Source organism: Lissotriton helveticus, chromosome 2_2, assembly GCF_964261635.1.
Source record: "Lissotriton helveticus chromosome 2_2, aLisHel1.1, whole genome shotgun sequence".
Taxonomy (NCBI): Eukaryota; Metazoa; Chordata; class Amphibia; order Caudata; family Salamandridae; genus Lissotriton; species Lissotriton helveticus.
The window spans coordinates 418,930,376-418,953,119 of record NC_136060.1 but is presented as its reverse complement, the minus strand read 5'-3'; the positions used below and the strand labels follow the sequence as shown (position 1 = coordinate 418,953,119).

The 22,744-nt window shown below is 45.8% G+C and overlaps 1 protein-coding gene across 4 annotated transcripts in view; it reads left to right on the top strand.

Annotated features, from left to right (window-relative positions):
• REEP1 (receptor accessory protein 1) overlaps positions 1-22,744 on the top strand; it is a 305,129-nt gene that overhangs the window by 130,517 nt on the left and 151,868 nt on the right. For all 4 annotated transcript variants that reach the window (XM_078678665.1, XM_078678667.1, XM_078678666.1 and 1 more), the window contains exon 2: positions 3,793-3,865. In XM_078678665.1, the coding sequence (XP_078534791.1) occupies positions 3,793-3,865 (73 nt within the window). The remainder of the gene's footprint in view (positions 1-3,792; positions 3,866-22,744) is intronic.

Here is a 22,744-nt window from a genome sequence, read left to right as displayed (position 1 = left end):
ATAATTAAAAAAAATTGTCATGAGCAATGCCAATAGCTCTACCTTTAATAATGCCGAGACCATTGCATTGTAAATGCTTGTTCTATATATAAATAGGGTTGCCACCTGACCGGTTTACTACTGGCACCACCGGTATTTTAATGTCCCGGTCGGTACGAAATAAGCAAAATCACTAGGAGCCTGTATTTTAAGCCCTTATCTGTACATACTTCAAGCAGCAACCGTAAATACGAAAACACTTTAAAAAATGTTCTGGAGCTGCGATAATGGTCCATTCCTAATAATTACAATAAACAAAGACAGAAAGGTCACGTGCGCCGAGGTGAGACAGCGTCGGCAGTGGCTTGTGATAATGGATTGCCAGTTCCCTGCGTGCGTCACGCCGCACGCTCAATGCTCCTCACGCGCACCCCTTTCTCGCTGCCTTTCCTCAGAAAGTGCACGTGCAGTGACGGGAAGGTGACAGATGGGCAGAGCGCGCTCTTCTTGGTGTGTTTTCACAGAGGCTGCAAAAGCTGAAACGCTCACGGAGAAAACTGCCTTCAGCATTGGCAAAGGCGGCTTTATTTGGTACACAGACCGCAGGCCGCACCAGCGGGTTTGTGCCCAGTGAATGTGAAAAGAAGCCGCTGTGTTCATTATTGTCTGTGGGAAAGTTTCCCCTTGTTACTCTGAGTTTAACACAGGAGTACAGGAATAAGCTAATAAAAGGTGACTTGTTAACCTTTGCAAAGCGTCGGCCACTGCACAGCATCGACCTGTTTGAATGAGAAACGACGTGGAAAATTCATAACTATCGAAAACGCCATGCTGCAGAATTGAAACTTTAGAGTGCCCTGGTTATAAGTACTGTTCAGAAAAAGGGGTGGTGATGAACAGAGTGCCTGAATTAAGCAGACCACTCTTAGCTCACTGCACCATCCCAGCTCAGAACTTGGCTATATGCAAATTGGTCTGTTCCTGTCCCAGTGTATGATGGGAACAGGGCAAACCAAACTACCAAGCCAATTCTTATACTGGGAGAAGGGTATACTCAGACATGAGTCCCTTGCTCACTGCTCCATCAGGATTCAAGCAAGCCGGGCCGACGACGCCTGAAATGTCAGAAACCGGTCCCCGGAAGCTTGTCTCCTTTCTGGTGAAGAATTGGCTTGGTAGTTTGGTCTGCCCTGTTCCCATGATGCACTGGGCCAGGGACAGACTAATTTGCATATAGCCAGGTTCTGAGCTGGGATGGGGCAGTGAGCTAAATAACGGTGATGGATCAAGTCCTGATCTTTGGACTGGGTAAGAGTGGTCTGCTTAATTCAGACACTCTGTTCATCACCACCCCCTTTTCTGAATCATTTTGTCCACCATAAGCGTGGAAGGGTATACTCAGACATGAGTCCCTTGCTCACTGCTCCATCAGGATTCAAGCAAGCCGGGCCGACGACGCCTGAAATGGCAGAAACCGGTCCCCGGAAGCTTGTCTCCTTTCTGGTGAAGAATTGGCTCGGTAGTTTGGTCTGCCCTGTTCCCATGATGCACTGGGCCAGGGACAGACTAATTTGCATATAGCCAGGTTCTGAGCTGGGATGGGGCAGTGAGCTAAATAACGGTGATGGATCAAGCCCTGATCTTTGGACTGGGTAAGAGTGGTCTGCTTAATTCAGACACTCTGTTCATCACCACCCCCTTTTCTGAATCATTTTGTCCACCATAAGCGTGGAAGGGTATACTCAGACATGAGTCCCTTGCTCACTGCTCCATCAGGATTCAAGCAAGCCGGGCCGACGACGCCTGAAATTGCAGAAACCGGTCCCCGGAAGCTTGTCTCCTTTCTGGTGAAGAATTGGCTTGGTAGTTTGGTCTGCCCTGTTCCCATGATGCACTGGGCCAGGGACAGACTAATTTGCATATAGCCAGGTTCTGAGCTGGGATGGGGCAGTGAGCTAAATAACGGTGATGGATCAAGCCCTGATCTTTGTACTGGGTAAGAGTGGTCTGCTTAATTCAGACACTCTGTTCATCACCACCCCCTTTTCTGAATTATAAGCACTGTTCTACATTAATTGTTTTTGGGGGGTGGGGTGGGGTGAAGTGGGTCCGGGGTTGAAAAAATAACCCTTAGCTGTTTTTCTCATCAGTCCATTGTGCTGCAAATATAATTTTACAGTTCCACAATAACTATATATTGCACCCATTGGTTGTCTCTCCAGTCAATTTCTCTACTAGTTGGTATCCAGAAAGAGTCTGTATTAAACAGTGTTTGATTTGTAAAACAGTAAGTGCCAGGGCAATCCTCAGGAGACCACTGCAGCTTGCACCACCCATTGCCCCTGCCAGTGCTGCCAACGACAGTACCAACTCAACGACTAACCGCCACACACCTAGAAGTGTGACAGTTCATACTATTCCAGGCCCCCAAAGCTATAAGAATGGCTTGGTGTCTAGCTCTTAGTCATTGTTTGTGTATAATTAATTCAAAACCAGCTGTTGTTGCTCTCATCCCTAATTAGGCAGACAGCACCACCATGTGGCAGAGTGTCATAAGAGCCTGTGCTGACATTCAAGTGCCAAGCACCAAAAACCCCCGCCTCAAATTAAGCACTGGCATCAGGCGCGTAACGCTCATTGGGCTCAAAGGGCTTCAGCCCCTTCCCCCCCATCATGTGTGTCGACCTGGGCTGAAACAGCTTCCCAGGCACGCACACAGACCGTTTTTGAGCTATTGTAGTCTGGTGTATGTCTTACTACAGCCTCACCAGAGTACTTCACAGGTGTTTAAAGACCATTTACTTGTTAACAAGGCTTTGTTGTTCTTTCACCCCTTCTTAGAGCCCCTGCATCTTCACTCTGCCGATTGCTGGAAGAATTAGCTCCCCCTCATCCCCCCCATAAAATTGTTAGTAGCCCCTCCCCCAAATTTGACTCTAGTTGCGCTTCTGAGTGCCAATACAGCAATACGTATGTATGAGACGTATAGCACAAACCTAGCTGCAGTAAAACCCTGCTGTAGTGCGGCATACAATGGGGTGTTCATTGGCTATCGCAGGAGGTGGAGCAGTAGGGGCAGAGGCACGTGGGCACCTCGTCAAGGGTGGAGGGTTACATAGGCGATGTGGACGGGTGCAGTAGTCAGTTAAAGGAGTGACACAGCTGTAGCTGGAGAAAGGGGGTTGGGGTGGTGAGACAAGGTGCCAGTGGAAACTCTTAGCCGGTGTACCGATGACTAAGTGACACGTAGCATAGGTTTAAATACAGCATCTGTTATATATACACACAGAGTGTTAGCACGTTTTATTTTTGACATTCCTTCTTACCCGGATTTGCTGTATTTAAGGGATCATGTATAAAGGAATAAAGTACAATCAAATGTATGTAATGAGAATCATGCAAGCCACCTTAGTGTTTGTGACCTTACATAGGTGCACGGTCTGCAGCTTCTTTCTTCTATATGACCTTGAAACTCGTGATGACATGAAATATTTTGCACAGCTGGGGTACTTTATTTCATCTATAACTGCTCACAGGCCGGACAACATTTGTGCCTCTGAGTGATCCAACTCATTACTGTAAAGTTTCACCCTCTTCTCACAGTAAGGAACCCTCTTCTGTGTGACGATGACTCTGTAAAATAAAGCTAAACAGGAAGGCGATCACTTATCCATACAAAGTGCAAGAAAGTGTAATCTGGTGCCCGGATCAAGCCAACTCACTCCTCAAAGCTTAGCCTTAATGCTTTTGAAAACATTTTGGAAAGAGATCTTGGAAGAGCTCTGCCTGACCTGTCTTCTTATTCTCTTTCAGGCTGATTTTCGGCACTCTGTACCCTGCATATTATTCCTACAAAGCTGTAAAGTCAAAAGACATTAAGGAATATGTAAGTAATGCAAAGTTTGTTATTTTTGTTTCTGCAGATCTGTGATGTATAAAGATTGTAAAATGCACGATTTACTTGCACTGTGTATGAATGTACTGAACTTTACAAAACTTTCAGCGACGCTCATTTTTTGAGACCTTTCGACTCAAAACTTTATTTACCTTCCCTAGTTCTATCTTTCTTGCCAGTTTCTTGGATGACGTGATGCATCACACGCTACAGGGCACTGCATGGGATGTATGCATTGAAAGAGTGCTCGAGGCTCTAATGTGTGTAGCATCTAAGTGAAGTCCAGACTGCAAACCCAAAACAGCCCTCACAGACTTTGTCATGCCACCCCCCTTACTGTGTAGACTGGGGACGAACTCTGATTGTGCAGGACCACACCAAGTGGTGGGCTGGGTGGGGGGACTCCATAGGAAAGATTTCACAATGTAGGACCTAATACTGGATTTTACGAGCTAAACAGTCGTAGCTTCTAGTTTTACAGCATTGTGTAGCTTGTGTGATAGAGGGTCTTTCTTGGTCTGTGTGGGTGTCAGTGGAAGTGGCTCACTCAGTCTTTGCTGGTGTCAAGTTTATCACTCAGTCTTTGCTGGTGTCATGTTTATCACTCAGTCTTTGCTGGTGTCAAGTTTATCACTCGGTCTGTGCTGGTGTTGATGGGCGTTGGTAACTCACTTTTGTAGGTGTGTGGGACTGGGGTCTCACTCGGTCTGTGCTGGTATCAATGGGAACGAGTCAGTCGGGGGCATATTTACTGGAAAAAGACGCAGTACTGTGCCAAGCTGCGTCATTAGGAAAGTGCAGGGGTGCGTCATATTTGCAGTAATACGTTGCATCCCTGTGCTTTATTCTGCGCTGGTGCACGATTGGCTTCCTAGCGCCAATTCATGCCACCTTGCACCATGATGCAAGGGTTCCTTCATTGCAGAGATGATTGTTTTTGTGCAGGAAGGGACACCTTCCAGCACAAAAATAATAACTGATGGTGTGTTCCTCCTTCTATGTGTGCTGCACCGCAGCACACATAGAAAGAGCAAAGAACGAGAAGAAATAAAGGTATTTCTATTCATTGCGACACTTTAACGCCTCCCCTAGGGAGGCGCATTAGAATCTGATGCTTTCCCAGGTTTGCTAAACCTTGTAAATCCGGGAATGCATCAGAATCCATGGGTGTTGCATGGGAACACCAACAGCATCACCCATGGAACGCCCCTTTGACGCAGAGTAATGCGTGAAAGGTGGCCATATTTACAAGCCCATGAAAAGCCACTTAGGGTGGCTTTGAGTGGCCTTGTAAATATGTCTCTGAATTGTGCGCCACCGAAGCGTAAAAAAAAGTGGTGCTCTGTTGGCGCATTGGTCTTGTAAATATGCCCCTCAGTTTGCTTGGTGTGTGGAAGATGGGTCTCACTCATGTGTGCTGGTGTCCAGTAGCGGGTACTCCCTGAGTTTGTGCTGGGTTTAGGGAGATGGGTCTCACTCATGTGTGCTGCTGTCCAGTAGCGGGGACTCACTGAGTTTGCGCTGGGTTTAGGGAGATGGGTCTCACTCATGTGTGCTGCTGTCCAGTAGCGGGGACTCACTGAGTTTGCGCTGGGTTTAGGGAGATGGGTCTCACTCATGTGTGCTGGTGTCCAGTTGCGGGGACTCACTGAGTTTGTGCTGGGTTTAGGTAGATGGGTCTCACTCATGTGTGCTGCTGTCCAGTAGCGGGGACTCACTGAGTTTGTGCTGGGTTTAGGGAGATGGGTCTCACTCATGTGTGCTGCTGTCCAGTAGCGGGGACTCACTGAGTTTGCGCTGGGTTTAGGGAGATGGGTCTCACTCATGTGTGCTGCTGTCCAGTAGCGGGGACTCACTGAGTTTGCGCTGGGTTTAGGGAGATGGGTCTCACTCATGTGTGCTGCTGTCCAGTAGCGGGGACTCACTGAGTTTGTGCTGGGTTTAGGGAGATGGGTCTCACTCATGTGTGCTGCTGTCCAGTAGTGGGGACTCACTGAGTTTGCGCTGGGTTTAGGGAGATGGGTCTCACTCATGTGGGCTGCTGTCCAGTTGCGGGGACTCACTGAGTTTGCGCTGGGTTTAGGGAGATGGGTCTCACTCATGTGTGCTGCTGTCCAGTAGCGGGGACTCACTGAGTTTGTGCTGGGTTTAGGGAGATGGGTCTCACTCATGTGTGCTGCTGTCCAGTAGCGGGGACTCACTGAGTTTGCGCTGGGTTTAGGGAGATGGGTCTCACTCATGTGTGCTGCTGTCCAGTAGCGGGGACTCCCTGAGTTTGCGCTGGGTTTAGGGAGATGGGTCTCACTCATGTGTGCTGCTGTCCAGTAGCGGGGACTCCCTGAGTTTGTGCTGGGTTTAGGGAGATGGGTCTCACTCATGTGTGCTGGTGTCCAGTAGCGGGTACTCCCTGAGTTTGTGCTGGGTTTAGGGAGATGGGTCTCACTCATGTGTGCTGGTGTCCAGTAGCGGGTAATCCCTGAGTTTGTGCTGGGTTTAGGGAGATGGGTCTCACTCATGTGTGCTGGTGTCCAGTAGCGGGGACTCCGTGAGTTTGTGCTGGGTTTAGGGAGATGGGTCTCACTCATGTGTGCTGGTGTCCAGTAGCGGGGACTCCCTGAGTTTGTGCTGGGTTTAGGGAGATGGGTCTTACTCATGTGTGCTGCTGTCCAGTAGCGGGGACTCACTGAGTTTGCGCTGGGTTTAGGGAGATGGGTCTCACTCATGTGTGCTGCTGTCCAGTAGCGGGGACTCACTGAGTTTGCGCTGGGTTTAGGGAGATGGGTCTCACTCATGTGTGCTGCTGTCCAGTAGCGGGGACTCACTGAGTTTGTGCTGGGTTTAGGGAGATGGGTCTCACTCATGTGTGCTGCTGTCCAGTAGCGGGGACTCACTGAGTTTGCGCTGGGTTTAGGGAGATGGGTCTCACTCATGTGTGCTGCTGTCCAGTAGCGGGGACTCCCTGAGTTTGCGCTGGGTTTAGGGAGATGGGTCTCACTCATGTGTGCTGCTGTCCAGTAGCGGGGACTCCCTGAGTTTGTGCTGGGTTTAGGGAGATGGGTCTCACTCATGTGTGCTGGTGTCCAGTAGCGGGTACTCCCTGAGTTTGTGCTGGGTTTAGGGAGATGGGTCTCACTCATGTGTGCTGGTGTCCAGTAGCGGGTAATCCCTGAGTTTGTGCTGGGTTTAGGGAGATGGGTCTCACTCATGTGTGCTGGTGTCCAGTAGCGGGGACTCCCTGAGTTTGTGCTGGGTTTAGGGAGATGGGTCTCACTCATGTGTGCTGGTGTCCAGTAGCGGGTACTCCCTGAGTTTGTGCTGGGTTTAGGGAGATGGGTCTTACTCATGTGTGCTGCTGTCCAGTAGCGGGGACTCACTGAGTTTGCGCTGGGTTTAGGGAGATGGGTCTCACTCATGTGTGCTGCTGTCCAGTAGCGGGGACTCACTGAGTTTGCGCTGGGTTTAGGGAGATGGGTCTCACTCATGTGTGCTGCTGTCCAGTAGCGGGGACTCACTGAGTTTGCGCTGGGTTTAGGGAGATGGGTCTCACTCATGTGTGCTGGTGTCCAGTAGCGGGGACTCACTGAGTTTGCGCTGGGTTTAGGGAGATGGGTCTCACTCATGTGTGCTGCTGTCCAGTAGCGGGGACTCACTGAGTTTGCGCTGGGTTTAGGGAGATGGGTCTCACTCATGTGTGCTGGTGTCCAGTAGCGGGGACTCACTGAGTTTGCGCTGGGTTTAGGGAGATGGGTCTCACTCATGTGTGCTGGTGTCCAGTAGCGGGGACTCACTGAGTTTGTGCTGGGTTTAGGGAGAGGGGGCTCACCGAGTCTGTGCTAGCGTCTGAAGGAGTGGCTTACTCAGTCCTTGCTGTTGAGTGGTAAGTGGTCCAGGGCCGGACTGGCTGTAGTGGGCACCGGGCGTTTCCCCGGTAGGCCGCCAGGGTGGGGGCCGGTTTAGGGTGCCCGGGGGGCCTGTTTTTTACTGAGCCGTTTTTGCAGCATAGCTGCAATATCGCCCACTGTAACAAAATAAACAGCTCGGCTGCATCCCCAACCCCGGCCAAGCACTTTGCCAGGGCAGGTTTTGGTTCCCAGTCCGGCCCTGAAGTGGTCTATGCTGGTGTCAGGGGTGAGAGCTCACTCAATCTAGGTAGGTGTCAGTAGGGGTGGCCGACCCAGGCTCTGCTGATCTCAAACGTTTGCAAGTACATGTGTACGCCATCTCCTATGTGTAATGCCTTTGCACTGACAATTCAAAATGTATTCCAGGAGCCTACAACTATCAAACCATTGCAGACGCAATTTTGAACATCTTTATGAATGCTTTAGAAAAAGGGAAATGTGTTCTAAATTTATGAGGAAACCCAACGGGAGAAATGTTCATTTTTTGTGAATTTGTTCCGTAAAATCCAAATCCTGGCTGGTGTAATTTTACATCCTGAAAGTGCTCCCAAATTTCAACATTTCTGCCAGTATCCTGGGAAGTCATTCATAAAGCTAGTGTTAGGGGCGGGATTGTCAGTACTTCTGGGCTGGGCCATTTGCAAAAGAAGGCAGCACCCTCAGAGCTGATTTAGTGGGTGTATTGGTGTTCGAATGCCTCTTGCAGTTCCACGCACTGGGAACACATATACATTTGCTTCAGTTAAATTCCACTTTGTGCGTTTCAGGGGTGAAAGGGGGAGGCGGTACCCCCATATTTATTGGGGTTGTGGAGGCAGTGGTTGCTCCTTGGGAGGAAGGTTTCCAGTGGAGAAACAAAATACCCGATTGATGTGCACAGCACGAGTGCTGCACTTTTATCGATGCAGAATACTATTGTGTGTGGAAAATGCACCCAACTGTAGCTCATTAGAGTGCTCCAGGGAGTCTATGATTGACATATGCTGGAGTACTGAGCAGATGGCTTTCAGATCTAGAATATGGAGCAGAGAAAGTGGCCGCCCTCTATATCTAGAGTGCCTGTCAGCTCTGCTTGGTCTCCAGCGCTGTCTTTGGTCTTACACTTAGGTTGCTGTCTTCTGCCTGTGTGTCGCTGTCTTTCCCATACCTGCTGTCATAGTTACTAGTTGTGGTCCCCACTATACCTAATAGAAGATGGTACCATATTTTAAAAAAAATTGTTTTGTCGTGATTACAAGTGCACCATTTAATTCCGAAATGTATGTTTCTTCTCCAGAATCCCCACCTGTGTTGATGTTCTCCTCTCACTTCTCGTACACCTGGACCTTGTAGTGTATCTGAGGCTCCCCACCACCAGGCCCATAATAGTAACATTAAACAGGACACCGAAACTTTGTATTTAGGACCAGTGCCTTTTGCCAGCTTTAGAGTCTCATTCGGTAAAAAAAACGGCCACCACCCTGGCGGCCCACCGGGGAAACGCCCGGTGCCCAGTACGACCAGTCCGGCCCTGGACCACTTACCACTCAAGAGCAAGGACTGAGTCAGCCAGTCCTTCAGATGCTAGCACATACTCTGTGAGCCCCCTCTCCCTAAACGCAGCACAAACTCAGTGAGCCCCCGTTACTGGACACCCACACACATGGGTGAGACTCATTGCCCAGACAGAGTATAGAACCGAGAGCCAGAGATTTACGGAGATTTACGAGGACGCGCATTCTCTAGTTGTTGGATAACATTATAAAATAAATGCTCTTTTGATAACAGCTCCTTATAATATAAATGCTTTAAAACTATATGGGGTGTGCCCGAGTCACAGAAGGAGCTACCTTCTAGTTTGTGTGGTCAACATCTTGCACCTGGCTGCCTCTACTTATTTTCGAATAAGGGCCACTTCATTCCAATACCTCTCCTGGAGTAAGCCTTGAAGGCTCAGGGACACCAGTTGTAGTGTCAAAGCTTTGTCACCTTGCAGGAAAGGGCCCGCTGCCTGCTACCGGCCTGCCCCAGCTGCCACCCAGATGCCAGAGCAGGGGGAATGGCTGTTGGCTGTCAAGGGTACTCAGTGACCTTGCAATGCTTTCTGACTATTAGCTCACTACCCCATCTCTCCTTGCCCTCACCCTCCAGCATCTGTTTAACCTTGCCTGATGCCCACTTGTAGGGTGCCCTGTTGCTTCGCTGCTAGGTTTGTGCTTTATAAGTTCCACTAGATACACAACTGATCTTACGCAGGCAGTAGGTGAAGGCATCGAGGAAAGGAGCATCTGTGTGTAGGGAGCACATGCAAGTCGGGCTGATGCTTGCTTCGTATGGGAGTAAGTAGGAAGTGGACACTTTATTGTAGAATGCTGACTTTATTGAGGCCCAGAAGGCCTGATTCACAAAGCCATTTGTACACATGAATCAGCAATTCAATCCCAAATCTCTGGGTTTACAGGTGTACGGTACTCACAGAGGACATCTTGCACTCACATCATTTCTCCCACACAGAATGTTCTTGCACGCTTACGCTCTCTTGTGTTAGATTCAGTGGGAGTAAATCCCATGCAGGTCACGGGGAGTGGGCGTGTCAGGGCGTGTTCAGCCCTGGACGTGAATGAACGCCAAAGCTCTTCAGTTTGTGTCCTTTGACAAACTTCCATGTGACCCTCTCTCACTTTGGATGAAGTGATAGGTTTCCTTGTGTCAAGGGCTGGAGTAAATCCTTTTCTTGAGCCTTAATAGGAACACACCATTTCCCATGCTTCATACAGGTGTCGAGGTGGTCCCCACAAGAAAAAATGTTTTTTTGTGTGAAGCAAAAAATAAAAAATCTTTCCTAATGAGGAATTCTACTAAACATGCAATCCAAATGACTGTATCCTTTTTCGCTATTTGTCATTGTAAACTATAAATGCCAATAAAAATATGTTTACAAAAAAAGAGGAATTCTACTACTCGCACAGTCCGACACAGGAGTAATTATAACGCAAAAAAAGCCACACAGCCCTCCCAGGAGCAGCGACTGACACAGCTTTCCTGCATACTTCTAGAAAGTTTTGTGAAAAAAGTCATACTGCGGCACCCTTGCGTAGGAGTACTTCTGCAGGTGCAAACTTACAACAACTTTCCTGCCAATGATTTGCTCAACACATTGCTTCACTGCCAGAGCGAAGTTTCCTTGAAGGTTTCCAGTTGAACAGATCTGTAGTGCCTTTTGATGAGCACGTGCCACAGGCCAGAAAGTTTGTTGTCTATTTTCATTTGTAATTAATAATAGTCACGGGTATCAGTGTAAAGAATGAAAATAACTGACTGACAGCCACACAGATAGGATTCAGCGTGTCTCCAGGGAAGTGCTTTGGTTTAAACTCATTGATTTAACACTAGGCACGCCTAGTCCTGACTCCGCCCTTTCAGTCCATGGGGTTCACCACTGGGAAACATTCATACATTAACTTTAGGATGGAAAAGGATATTCCTTGCTTACTTTTAGCCTCCATGCGCCAAACTCAATAATGTTTCATTTTCAGAAACTCCTTCACTAGAGTTCCAAGACAAATAGCTTTCTTTCATTGAAAGAACATGTTCTTTTAAATGAAAGATGTTTATTTAAATACTTGCATAATCCTGCAGGAAAACTGGCAAATCGTAAAGTCTGGTTTTCTTTATGGAACGTCTGCCAAGTGGTACAATGTTAGAAAATTCTGTGGTGCCTCAAATAGATTATCTTGTTTGAGAATAGAGGTGAATTGTATATTAAAAAGAGCCAGTAATAGTTTAGAGAAGGAAACAGAATCCCAACGTGGTTGCAGCAAGTCAGATTATTTCTTTACAGCTAAGATTATTAAACTATGAAAGGTCATTCCTGAGTTATTTAGCCATCAGTCCAATATCTCAAATATGCCTATCTCCAGACAGTTTCTTTGGAATAATGTTGACTAACACAGAGTGCCAAAATTAAGGCCTAATTTCAAGTTTGGCTGATGTGTGCTCCGTCACAAATGTGATGGATATTGCGTCTGCCATATTACAAGTGCCATTGAAAATAATTCACTTACCAAAATGGCGGCCAACGCAGTAACAAAAAACAGTGGCCCAAACTCCAAACACATATCATAACATAACGTAACGTAACACAACATATGGTCTCACTCAATTTGCTTTTCTGACCAAGCCTCCTTCAGAGAAACAAATCAAGAACTTGTCTGAGACAGGATATGAGACATAACATAGACCCCAGCTGAGTGAAAGCAGCACATGTGTTTCCTGCATGGCCCATTGGCGTTTTGCCTATGTTAGCCTAGTTCTGCACGATGTAGGCCGCATTTCTCTGCACATGTTACTATATAAACATGCTTGCGTTTGTGCCACATTGTATTTTCTCACAGAACCTGCATATGTTTTCGTGTTCTGTTCCTTTCCTGGGATTTAGTCTTGAACACCACAGACAAGGTCAAACAACAGTGTCCCTTCTCTGGTCAGGCACTAGCACCTAGACATAATATAAGAGTGCAGCTGCTGTTTGTGAGCAAACATGTCCTGTCATATAACTGAGGACAGTCGTTCTAAAAACACACTCTGAGAACGAAGGTCATGAGACAAGGTTGCTGTGCCAGCTGAGATGTAAAGCGTCCATCTATGTATGCTAAGGTTTGAGGTCCGCCAATAATCCCTGAGATCTTTGATATATAATCATTTAGCTTCATTAGGAAGGGGGGAGGGTTTAGGCGAATCTGTCTTATAACATGACAAGGCTTTTCATGGTATATGGTTTATTAACCTTGCTAGCAATATTTTTGATATGCATTTGTGTTCTAATTGAGGCACAAATACTGAATCTTAGTTAATGAATATTCTAAACTTCTTTTGTGTCTCTTGATTATCTTATTGTGGATGAGTACGAGTGAGAGAGCGAGGGGTGTATCCTGTTACCGTGATCCCTGAGAGGGTCGGGAGTGTTGTTTTCTGGGGTGCCAATTCACTTGTCTCTCTGGTAAGGTTAGGAGGGCAAGTGAGGCAGTATAGTTAGTCGGACTGGTTCTCATAGATACTGAGGTAGTATGGTGACTCAATCCCTACTTGCTGATGGTCTGTGATCCCAAGCATAGTTTATTTATTTCTGTTCCCGGGCAGAATCCCTGCAACAGCCCTTCCCACAGCGACATGAAAGCCTTTGTGCCAAAGCTTGTTCTTTCATACAATATGTAGAATGCAGAAGATAAAATAAAAACCAACCCTGAAAGTCTGCTCTTCAGCCACACCACAGCAAATATATCCCTGTTGCTATACTTTTGCACACAAGCTGAGTGGGGTGGTGAGCAACACAGCAAGGGGGATGGGTGGCACATATATGAGGGGGAGAGCAACATACAAGGAAGACAGCTAGAAAACACATGTACTTTCATGAAATACTGATTGAAAAGGATAAGAAGTTCCCCAAATTTGAGCAGGGGAAGGATACAAGTCAGCCAATTAAAGAGATTGTAAATAGGCTGTGCTCCATGGATTAGACAAGCACAAGAAGAGGAAGGCAGGCCATCAGATAACAAGTAAGCAAATGACAATAAGGTTAACCAATGGTTAGCGGTTGGCCGGCTTTAAGCCCACTGTACGTTCACAATAGGCATTTCTGAACCAGACATTCTACACTGTCTGGTAAGCAAAACATAGAAAATGAAAATGTTTCGGAGGAGGGTTAAGTAGGGAAAGTAGTGTTTCATCTCATTTAAGTACCACTTTAGCAATTTTGTTCAATGACTCCCCTACCCTGCCTGGGGTAGAAATCCTTGTTTTATCTACTAGAATCAACTCTCATGTCTCGTTGAAGTGCGGCCTAGTCTGAAGAGCCCCTGGTCTTCTGAAATTTTATTCCTGCATTCTATGTGCTGGCCTTTTCTTGGCTACTGTGCAATAATAAGCTCTTACTCATAATTATATTATTCTTCATCTTGAGGACCCCTCTGATAAAGAGTTGTGTTTTCCATCACCTTCACTCAGCCCTTAATATCGAGATCCTGAAGTCTGGTCCCACACAGCAAGTGCTGCACACATTGGATGCTGTATTGAACTCTCCTGGCTAATTATAGCCTTATAGCCCGATTTCAAGGGCTATACCGGTTACTAAAGGCTCTGAACCCGTGTTACAGGGCCGAGCCGTAGTAGATGGCCTATAATGATGGAGAGGGCCCTTAAAAACGGGCATAGCCCAAGGCAGAAGGGTAAAATGTTCTAAATTATAAAGGGAGAAACACAAAGGCAAACACTGGAATGTTGGAGCAGGAGGCTTATACCAGCCTTAATAAGCCCGTAGCTTCTCCATAGGTTTCAGTGTAGCTCTCAGCATTCCAATGTTCTAGTATAGCTTTATAGAACGCCATAGCAGGCTATTCCAGCCATTAAAGACCTGCCTGAGCCAAAGTCGATTGCCTTTAACAAAGGAGCGGGCCTTTAATGACCGGTATAGCCCAGCTACGGCGGGCTATAAAACTATTCGAAAATTCCGCTCTATCACGGCAGAATGTTGTGATTAGTAAAACAAAGGCCTCACAGAGCCCAAGGGGGGCTGTAATTCCCTCTGGCTCCATGAGGCCTTTGTTCACAGTTATTGCTGTAAATATTCTACTGCTAACCGCTATGCACGGAGCCACGGCTGATAGCTTTTGAACTTTCACAGCAAGAGTTGGGAAAAGGGGCTGAAGTCAGCCGCTGGTTCTTCCTAGGTTGGCTGAGCTGCTTTTTGTAGTTCTGCCAAGCCAAGGGGCTGAGCAGCGTTCCCCCTCCCTCCTTCTGATGCTCACGTTACTATGAGCTCGGAGGAGGGAGGGGAAGACTCCAATGTGCCCTACAGCACAGCCTCTGCCATCCACTTTCCCCTGCCCACTGTCAGGGAAAGAGAAAGGTAGAGGCAGTTTATTAGAACTTTGAAATTTTGAGTGCAGTGGGCCTATACCAGTTCATATAGACTGCTTCTCATCATTGTCTTCAGTGGAGCTCTCAACATTTCAATGTTCTAATATATCCTTACAGCCCACCATAGCGAGCTATGCTGCCCATTGAAGACCCGCTTTAGTGTGGCGAGGGCCTTTAACAAGGGAGCAGGACTTTAATGCTAGCATAGCCCAGCTACTGAGGGCTATAAGGCTATTAGAACATTCCGCCACTAGAGAGCAAAATGTTCTAACAAATAAAACAAAGGCCTTACGGACCCCGGGGGGATTGAAACACTGTAATGTTGGAGCTCCAGGCTTCTATCAGTAGTTAGAAGCCCGGAGCACTCAATTGTCTTCAATGGAGCTCCCAACATTCCAATGTTCTAATATTGGTTAATAAATGCATTCCAGTCACTTGTATTGACCATTGCATGATCTATTTCAAGGCTATGTAGGATGCTTTAAAAACTCCCAAAGCAGGTGAGCAGGTGGTATTTACCAGATCTTGGAAAGATTTGAATGAGGAAATATGGCTATCAGCACTTAGGTCAGTTTCCTTGACCATGCTAAATGACAATCCTGCTCAAAACTATAATTCAACACTCTATCATCAATAGCGGGCTAAGTTCCACTCTGGATAAAGTCATCCCTGTAAAATTATAAAACATTAGAGGAATCGTCCCTCTGCCCGGTGGTCTCAACTTCCAGTTGGATCACGTACATTAGGAAATTTCTTGGATGAAGGAGGGGTGAGTGCTCTAATTTTATTAGACCTGTCAGCAGCTGGGATTGGGTGAAGGACTTACATGACGTTCGTCTTTCAGAGCGTATGCAAGCAGTAGCACTTGCAAAGTACAGATTAACTTCTAAAACTATTACCAATTGAGTGGCACCAGGGTCTGTACTAAGTCCTACCCTTTTCAATCTGTATGCCTTTCTACTAGCCAAATTGATTGAATCCTTTGGCAATATTAGCTACTCTCGTGGTGACAATACTCAATTGATTATTTGATTAGAAAAAGACCCTCAGGAGAATGCCAGGAATTTTAAGCCCTGCCTTGTGGGGATTTTCAACTGGATGACGGATCATTTCTGGAAGAAAAAACTGAGATTGTGCTCCTCGGACTTGCCTCTTCCTGGGCACGAGAATGGTGGCCAGACTAGTTTGGGTTTCTGAATCTGCCATTGGATCAGGCACGGAATTTGGGGATCTGGATAGACTCTGATTTGTCCTTCTGAGAGCACATTTGCACCACATGTATAACAGGATTTAGGCACCTGTGAATCATCAGGAATATCCTACCTTTGATTACGACCTCAGCGAGGAAGGATATGGTACAAGCCTTGATTTTACAGAGCATTGACTATTCCAACTTGCTTTTCGTAGGTCTCCCTGTGTAGCTTATAGAATTCAATTGCTACAATATGTGGTAGCCAGACTGATGCTTAGTCTAAGATAGCTTCTCCCTTCTAGGAAGGCTCCCAGTTTACAAGAGATGTTAATTGAAGCACTCTACCTATGCCACAAAAATCTGCATAGTAATTTCAGCTCGTCTATTTGGTATACACCCGTTACAACGGATCTTTTACTCCGCACTACCATTACAACGCGACCATTACTCCGCATACCATTACAACGCATTGCGCTGGGGGGCGCTCTAGGATAGGGAATGAGTATAATTTACTATCCAACACCTTCCCTAGGGTCCACGGGGACTGGAGTTAGAATAGTAAATTATACTTACCACTATCCAGCGCCCCAAGGCGCTATGCGTTGTAACGGTATGCGGAGTAAAAGTCGCGTTGTAATGGTCTGCGGAGTAAAAGTATGCGTTATAACGTCATACATCCCGTCTATTTGCCCCCTTTTTTACTTGGTACCATCTGACACATTGTGTAAGATCAGGCCATGCACACCGAGGTGTCATCCCGAAGTTCAGGTAGGCTAGAATAGGTGACTGCTCTCTAACAGCGGGAACCACAAAAGCCTGAAATTATCTTCCACTGGCTCTGCGACGCCAACCCAGTCTTATGTCCTTTAGAAAGATCTTAAGACCTTCTTGCTTACAAATAACATCTAAGTCTGCAGGTATTGTTACCAATAACCTTGAGTTTTGCGCCCTCTCCTGTACGTGGGAGGGAGCCACTCTGTTGGCTGCTCCTTGACCTCCTTTGTAGTCTCACTTTCCCACTGTAGCGCCAGGACACTTAGTTCCCGAAGTAGCTTTTAAGCGCTTGTACAAATCCCATAATAAATCAATCAATTACTTTGCAAGGATCCATTGGGATTTAAAGTACAGATTAGGATTTTCATGGAGGGGTTACCCTTGCATAGGGTGATATAAAAAGGCCCGATTCATTTGTTCTCATAGGGCGGCAGTGTGCAAACCGCATTTGGATTGGCAGGGTGTCATCATATCTAGAGCTTTAGGCATGACCTGATTACTGCTTGTTTGATTCATTAGCCTCGGGGAGCACAAGATGGTCTAGGGATGCAAACCCCTACTCAAAATGTGCCTCAAGAGAAAGGCCTGCGATTTGTGATTTGAAGAGTCGGCTTTTCATCCTGTCATTCAAACCAGACCTGATGTTTAGTTCAGGGAGCTAACAGGGGAACAAACAATTCAGATTCCGCTCTTATATGACCCTCGGGATACCTTTCTCTATCACAGTTGAGTTCAACTGTCTGACCTTAGTGTAAATGCATCACTGTCATATTGTCTTAAACTCATTTGGAAATCACTTCTGCTTCTCGAAGCAGTTTTTGTTAGGAGTAGGTGTGAAGGTACCACCTACAACCCCAGGGAATTGCCATCTACAGGCTTCCTTAATAACCTTGAGCCTTACTGTGTCTTCAGGATGACCAGTTCAGTGTATTCCCTTTCCTACAGCGCAGAAAAGCAAGCAAGAGAAGATATACACCATGACTATAGCAGCCGCTTCCCTCCATAAGTGGAAGGCCCTAAGCCCAAGTAAGAAAAACACTTCTGTTTACTGCACTGGCAGTAGCCAGGTTCTTCAAATCCAGTACTATTCCAAACAGGCACCATTTATTTGACATACTATCACTAAAGGACCTCTTGCCAAAGCCTGCCCCATAACAGTCAGATTGGCCAGCCCTGAAGAAATCTGAAGAGTACTTTCTCTGGAATGGTTTTCAGGAGGTCCCTAAAGAGGACAGCATTCTTTAGTCCATTTTATTGAACACTAGTTTATCAAAGTCCAGGGGGTCTTTTCTAGATTTTCTCCCTATTTCCTGCCACCAGTGGACGGGTTGAATAGCTGAATGGACAGCACAGCAGCATCATCAGTTCAGCAAGTGTGGAGCTTTTTGTATTGGTAAGGAGAGACATTGGCCAAATTTAGCATACATCAAAGACACCAGATGTGTACAGGTGAGCCTTGATGTTCGACAAGCGCAGAGTTATTGGGGCCGTAATCTACAAGGCCTGAGGCTACCTTCATAAACAATTTAAAATATGGGGGCTATTGATGAACCCTGCAAAAATGTAATAGAATCATCGATTCTTCACTGCGGGACTGTGATATCCCCACATGAAGATTCTTCTATATGGATCTGTGTCCATGATGCTTTAACCAATGGGGTAAGAGAGACAGAACCTCTTACAAACAAAATGGCTTGCAGGCAGTATGCACTTTAGGTTATGAGCAAAGTCTATTCTCAATTCTGTCTAGATCATGTTTTAATATAGCGAAATATTCTGTAGATGGCTTCAAAGGAAAATGGTCTTTTGATTTTCTTATGGAAATAAAGGAAACAGACTCAAGGTACATATCTAGCTATAAGCCCACATTTTGAGAGGTGCTTGTTTTTAGCTCCTTCTGTTTAACTTTATTCATTAGACCTTATCCCAAAAGATAAGTAAATGTTATCAAGGTAAAAACTGTTCATGTCCTAAATGCGGAACTGAAGAGTCGGGGTACTACCATATGGTATGGGCCAACCCAGTTTTAACGGGGTGTTGGAGGAATGCAGCACGGTCATTGACCAGTGCCACTGGGAGAGCGGTCCCAGTGCCCCCAGGGATTCCCTACTGACTAGATTCTCAATCCCAAGAACACGAAATCTAGCAGAAAATGTATGGCTGTTATCTTGTTCTTTTTAGTACCAAAGTATTTAAAATTCCATCACTGGGAGAGGCAGCTTCTCAATGGACACAAATAATAAGAAACACTTGAACACTCTCTATACTGCACAGGCAACTCCAACAACCACAGCCTCCGTGTCTGCAGCTGGATTTGCCCACAATTGTACAGTTCAATTTAACCTTGGAACATGTGCCCCCCTCATACTCTTTCTCTGGTGGGGCTCACTGCAGATCCAGTTACCTACATTAGACCGATACAGACAGTATGGAAATAAGACCAGCTGTCAAGGTACCTGTCCCTCCAGCTGTTACCAAGAACAAGGGTGTTTTACAGGAATGGGTCAACACCGACAAGGTCCAGCTGTTTAATACTCTTGTGAAGAGTAATAGGGAGGCAATGTTTTCATGTTTAGATATGAATGGTGAACCTTCTGATATTGTAATATGCCTTCAGTCTGTCTGCAAGGAGATGCTTAGTACCCCAGGTCATGAACCACCCTCAGGTTTAATTCTAATTGTTCTAAAGTGCAAACAGCCATATTTAAGGCAATAAAAACGGTTTCTCGAGACGCTGATCTGGGTAGGTCGTGCCGTAAATCCTATAAATTTACTCTAGCCTCAAGAAAGAGTGAGCTTATACTAGAGGCCTATGAGACCCTGATAGATGCTAGTAACTCGAAGGACTCCCGGCAATTTCGGCAAGGGGTAAATAATAAATGTTTTAAGACACCTCGTAGCAGTAGCGGCTCCTGGAGGAAGTGCTGCGGCGGGGCGGGGGTAGTAAACTCCGGCATACGGCCGAACGGAAGTAAGTACATAAATAAATAAATAAAATGAATTGCATTGCGTGCACTGCAACGCAAATGGCGTTGCAGCACGCGCAATGTAATTTGTTTTATTTATTTATTTATGTACTTAACTCAGGTCGGACATATGCCGGAGTTTACTACCCCCCACCCTAACCCCGCCCGCCCCACCACCCCACAGCACTCCCACTAGGAGCCGCGACTGCCCCGAAGTAGAGCTTATCTTGGTTGTTAGTCCTGATAGTTGGGTTGAGCATTTTAAAGAAGTTTACGACTCCACTTACACACACCACCAATTAGGTGGCATTATGATGGTAGAATTATCGACCTCGGATTGGATTGGCAATCGCATTGAATGAAGTTAGAGTAGCCATAAATAGATGTCCTTCAGGTACGGCACCTGCCCCTGACGGGGTTCCCGTCGCGCTTTTTAAAGAGAATGTTGACTTTTGGGCACCACTTTTAAACAATGTTTTGAATGTTATATCTAAGGTTGGCCCGCCAAAATCCAGTTCTCACTCCATTATAGTGCCAATATTTAAGAAAGGGAATAGAGGTAGTCAAAATGCTACCAGCCCATCTCCTTGATTAATTCAACAAAGAAGTTCATGGGCAGACTCACTTTGGATCAGTTCAAGGCTTGGTTTCAGGATAACAATATAGTGTCTGGTTTACATTATGTTTTAAGGCCGGAGGAACAATGCCTAAACCTACAGCAATCGTCAATAAATATTCTGTGGCTAGGTCAGGGCAAGTATACCAAGCCTTTATGGACTTAAAGTCCGCCTTTGACCACATAAAACGTACCAAACTTTGGAGCATTATGTTATATTTAGGAGTGGAGGTAACTATTGTAAATTTTCTCAGAGGGCTACATAGTCGGGTATCTGCCATTGTAAGGTATGGCCCCAAGGGGGAAACTACTGAAAGTTTTTTACTCTCCTGGGGTGTCCGACAGGGGATGTGTATTGGCACCCTTCTTATTGACACTTTATACTAATTGCTTAGAACAACACCTGGTTAATCTAAATGCAGATATGTCGCGCATAGGTACCTGCCTGGTTCCTGTACTATTTTAAGTGGATGACGCAGTTTTAATCGCCAGGACGAGACTGGGTTTACAGACGCTCCTGGATAGTTACATGAACTTCACGAATGGATTAGATCTAATTGTGAACCATTCGAAAACTTATGTTATGATCTGCGGGCCAAAATTAAACAAACGAAAGACTTTTTTTAAATTAATACCACTAAAATTGTATCTGTCCTTTAGTTTCCTTACCTGGGTATACATTTTAAAATGTTTGTTTTATTTATTTTACAGAGTTTTATATAGCACAAACTTGACCCGAATCGGGTATCAGAGCGCTTTGCATAGAACCAGTTGCATTACACGAGGACACATACATTTTTTGTTCAGCACGGGGAGATTAAGTGATTTGCCCAGAATCACAGGATGTTCAGCGTCATTGCCGAGACTCGAACCCGGTTCCCCAGATTTGTGGTCGACCGCCCTTTCCGTTGGAATCACATGGAATCAGCTTGGCACAGTTACTGCAGCCAAGTTTCCCTATACTGTGGAAGGCTGGTTGAAGGTCACAAAAAATGTAGGCGCAAAACTCATAAAGGTTTTTTCGGGCAGTCTATAAAGCCAAATGTTTTTCAGTTACAACTTACGGTTCTGGAGTTTGAGGGACAAAAGATTTTATGGCCATCCAGAGAGTTGTAAATAGCCGTCTGACCAGGTTACTGGGGGTTCCACATGGCACGGCTACTTCTATAAACCACGCAGAACTTGTCCTTGATTATGTCATTGATCCTATCAGAATTCTACCGCTTCTATTGTGGCTGGCAATCTGGACAACGCCTGAGGCCAACTTCATCGGTAACGTCATTAAGGTCTGCATGAAATTAGATAAAGCTACCAGCATCCCCTGGCTAATGCATATTAAGAATGTGAGCAACACCTTGCATTTCCCCGATTTGTATAGCTTCCCCGAGGGTCTTTCCTCGGCCTTTAGACAGACCATCAAAGACCATTTTTGGAGCTGGATTATGAATGACAGACATCACACTGAGAAGGTCAAAAACATGGTGTGGCTGTCTAGCCATTTAAACTCTGGAACCATCATGGAAGCATATGTCATATGGATGTGTAATAATTACCAGCGAGTCCTGCTAGCCAGGCTGAGATTAAGCACTCTGAACTTCATGGTGGCCTTCCCTGACCCCGTTGGACACCCCTCCACGCTCGAGTTTTTGCTCGTGTGATGATTGTTCTTCACAGTCCACTGCAGGTAATGAACATGTTTCACGGCGATATGAAGCATCATTTTTATTTCTACTCATTTTTTAAATTTGCTTTTATCTTGAATTTGTTTTATACAAATATATTAAATGCATTATGTGTATTCCAGCCGGACTACCACTGAATATGACGTGCTGACGACTTTTTTCGCACTGTGCATTTGTCACCTTAAAGTACCCCTTATAGTCGGTGTCACTTTAGAATATTCTTTCCTTTTTTATCGATTAAGGGATTCATTGTATTACACATTATGTATTTGTGTTCTTACGATGTGATTCAAAATTGTTCTAATTCCTGTTTGTCTTTGACTTTGCTGTTATGGCTTTGGCCGAATAAAGTGTTTTGTGATGATGATGAGACCAGCTTTCTGCTTTTCTTCACTTGCTTCATTAACTTTCAACTTCTGAACCATGCTACCTTTTCAGAAGGGCCTTGAAGATGTATTTGATTTATTCCGAAAGTATCTTCAGACTTTAGAATCATTCTGGAGATGAAACTACCATTCTTGCCTCCTCAGCGACATTTTTCTAGCGCACAAGAGATACTTCATATCTTGAAAGTCAGTAGCCCTCTGTAATATTTCAATATTTTATTTGGATGAGACAAGGTGCCCTGGATTTCACCAATGCAAAAACAACAGTTGATGGACAGAATGCAGAACAATGTCATACATTCACCCCAGTACAGAGATCTGGGCCTAAACCCATCGTTTTTTGCTCAACATGCCTTTCCAGTTTGAACCCAGCCATATGCAAATCAGTCTTGACCCTGTGCCTCATGGGAACAGTCCAGCCCGAACTGCCAAGCCAGGTCCTCCCTGGACTAGAAACA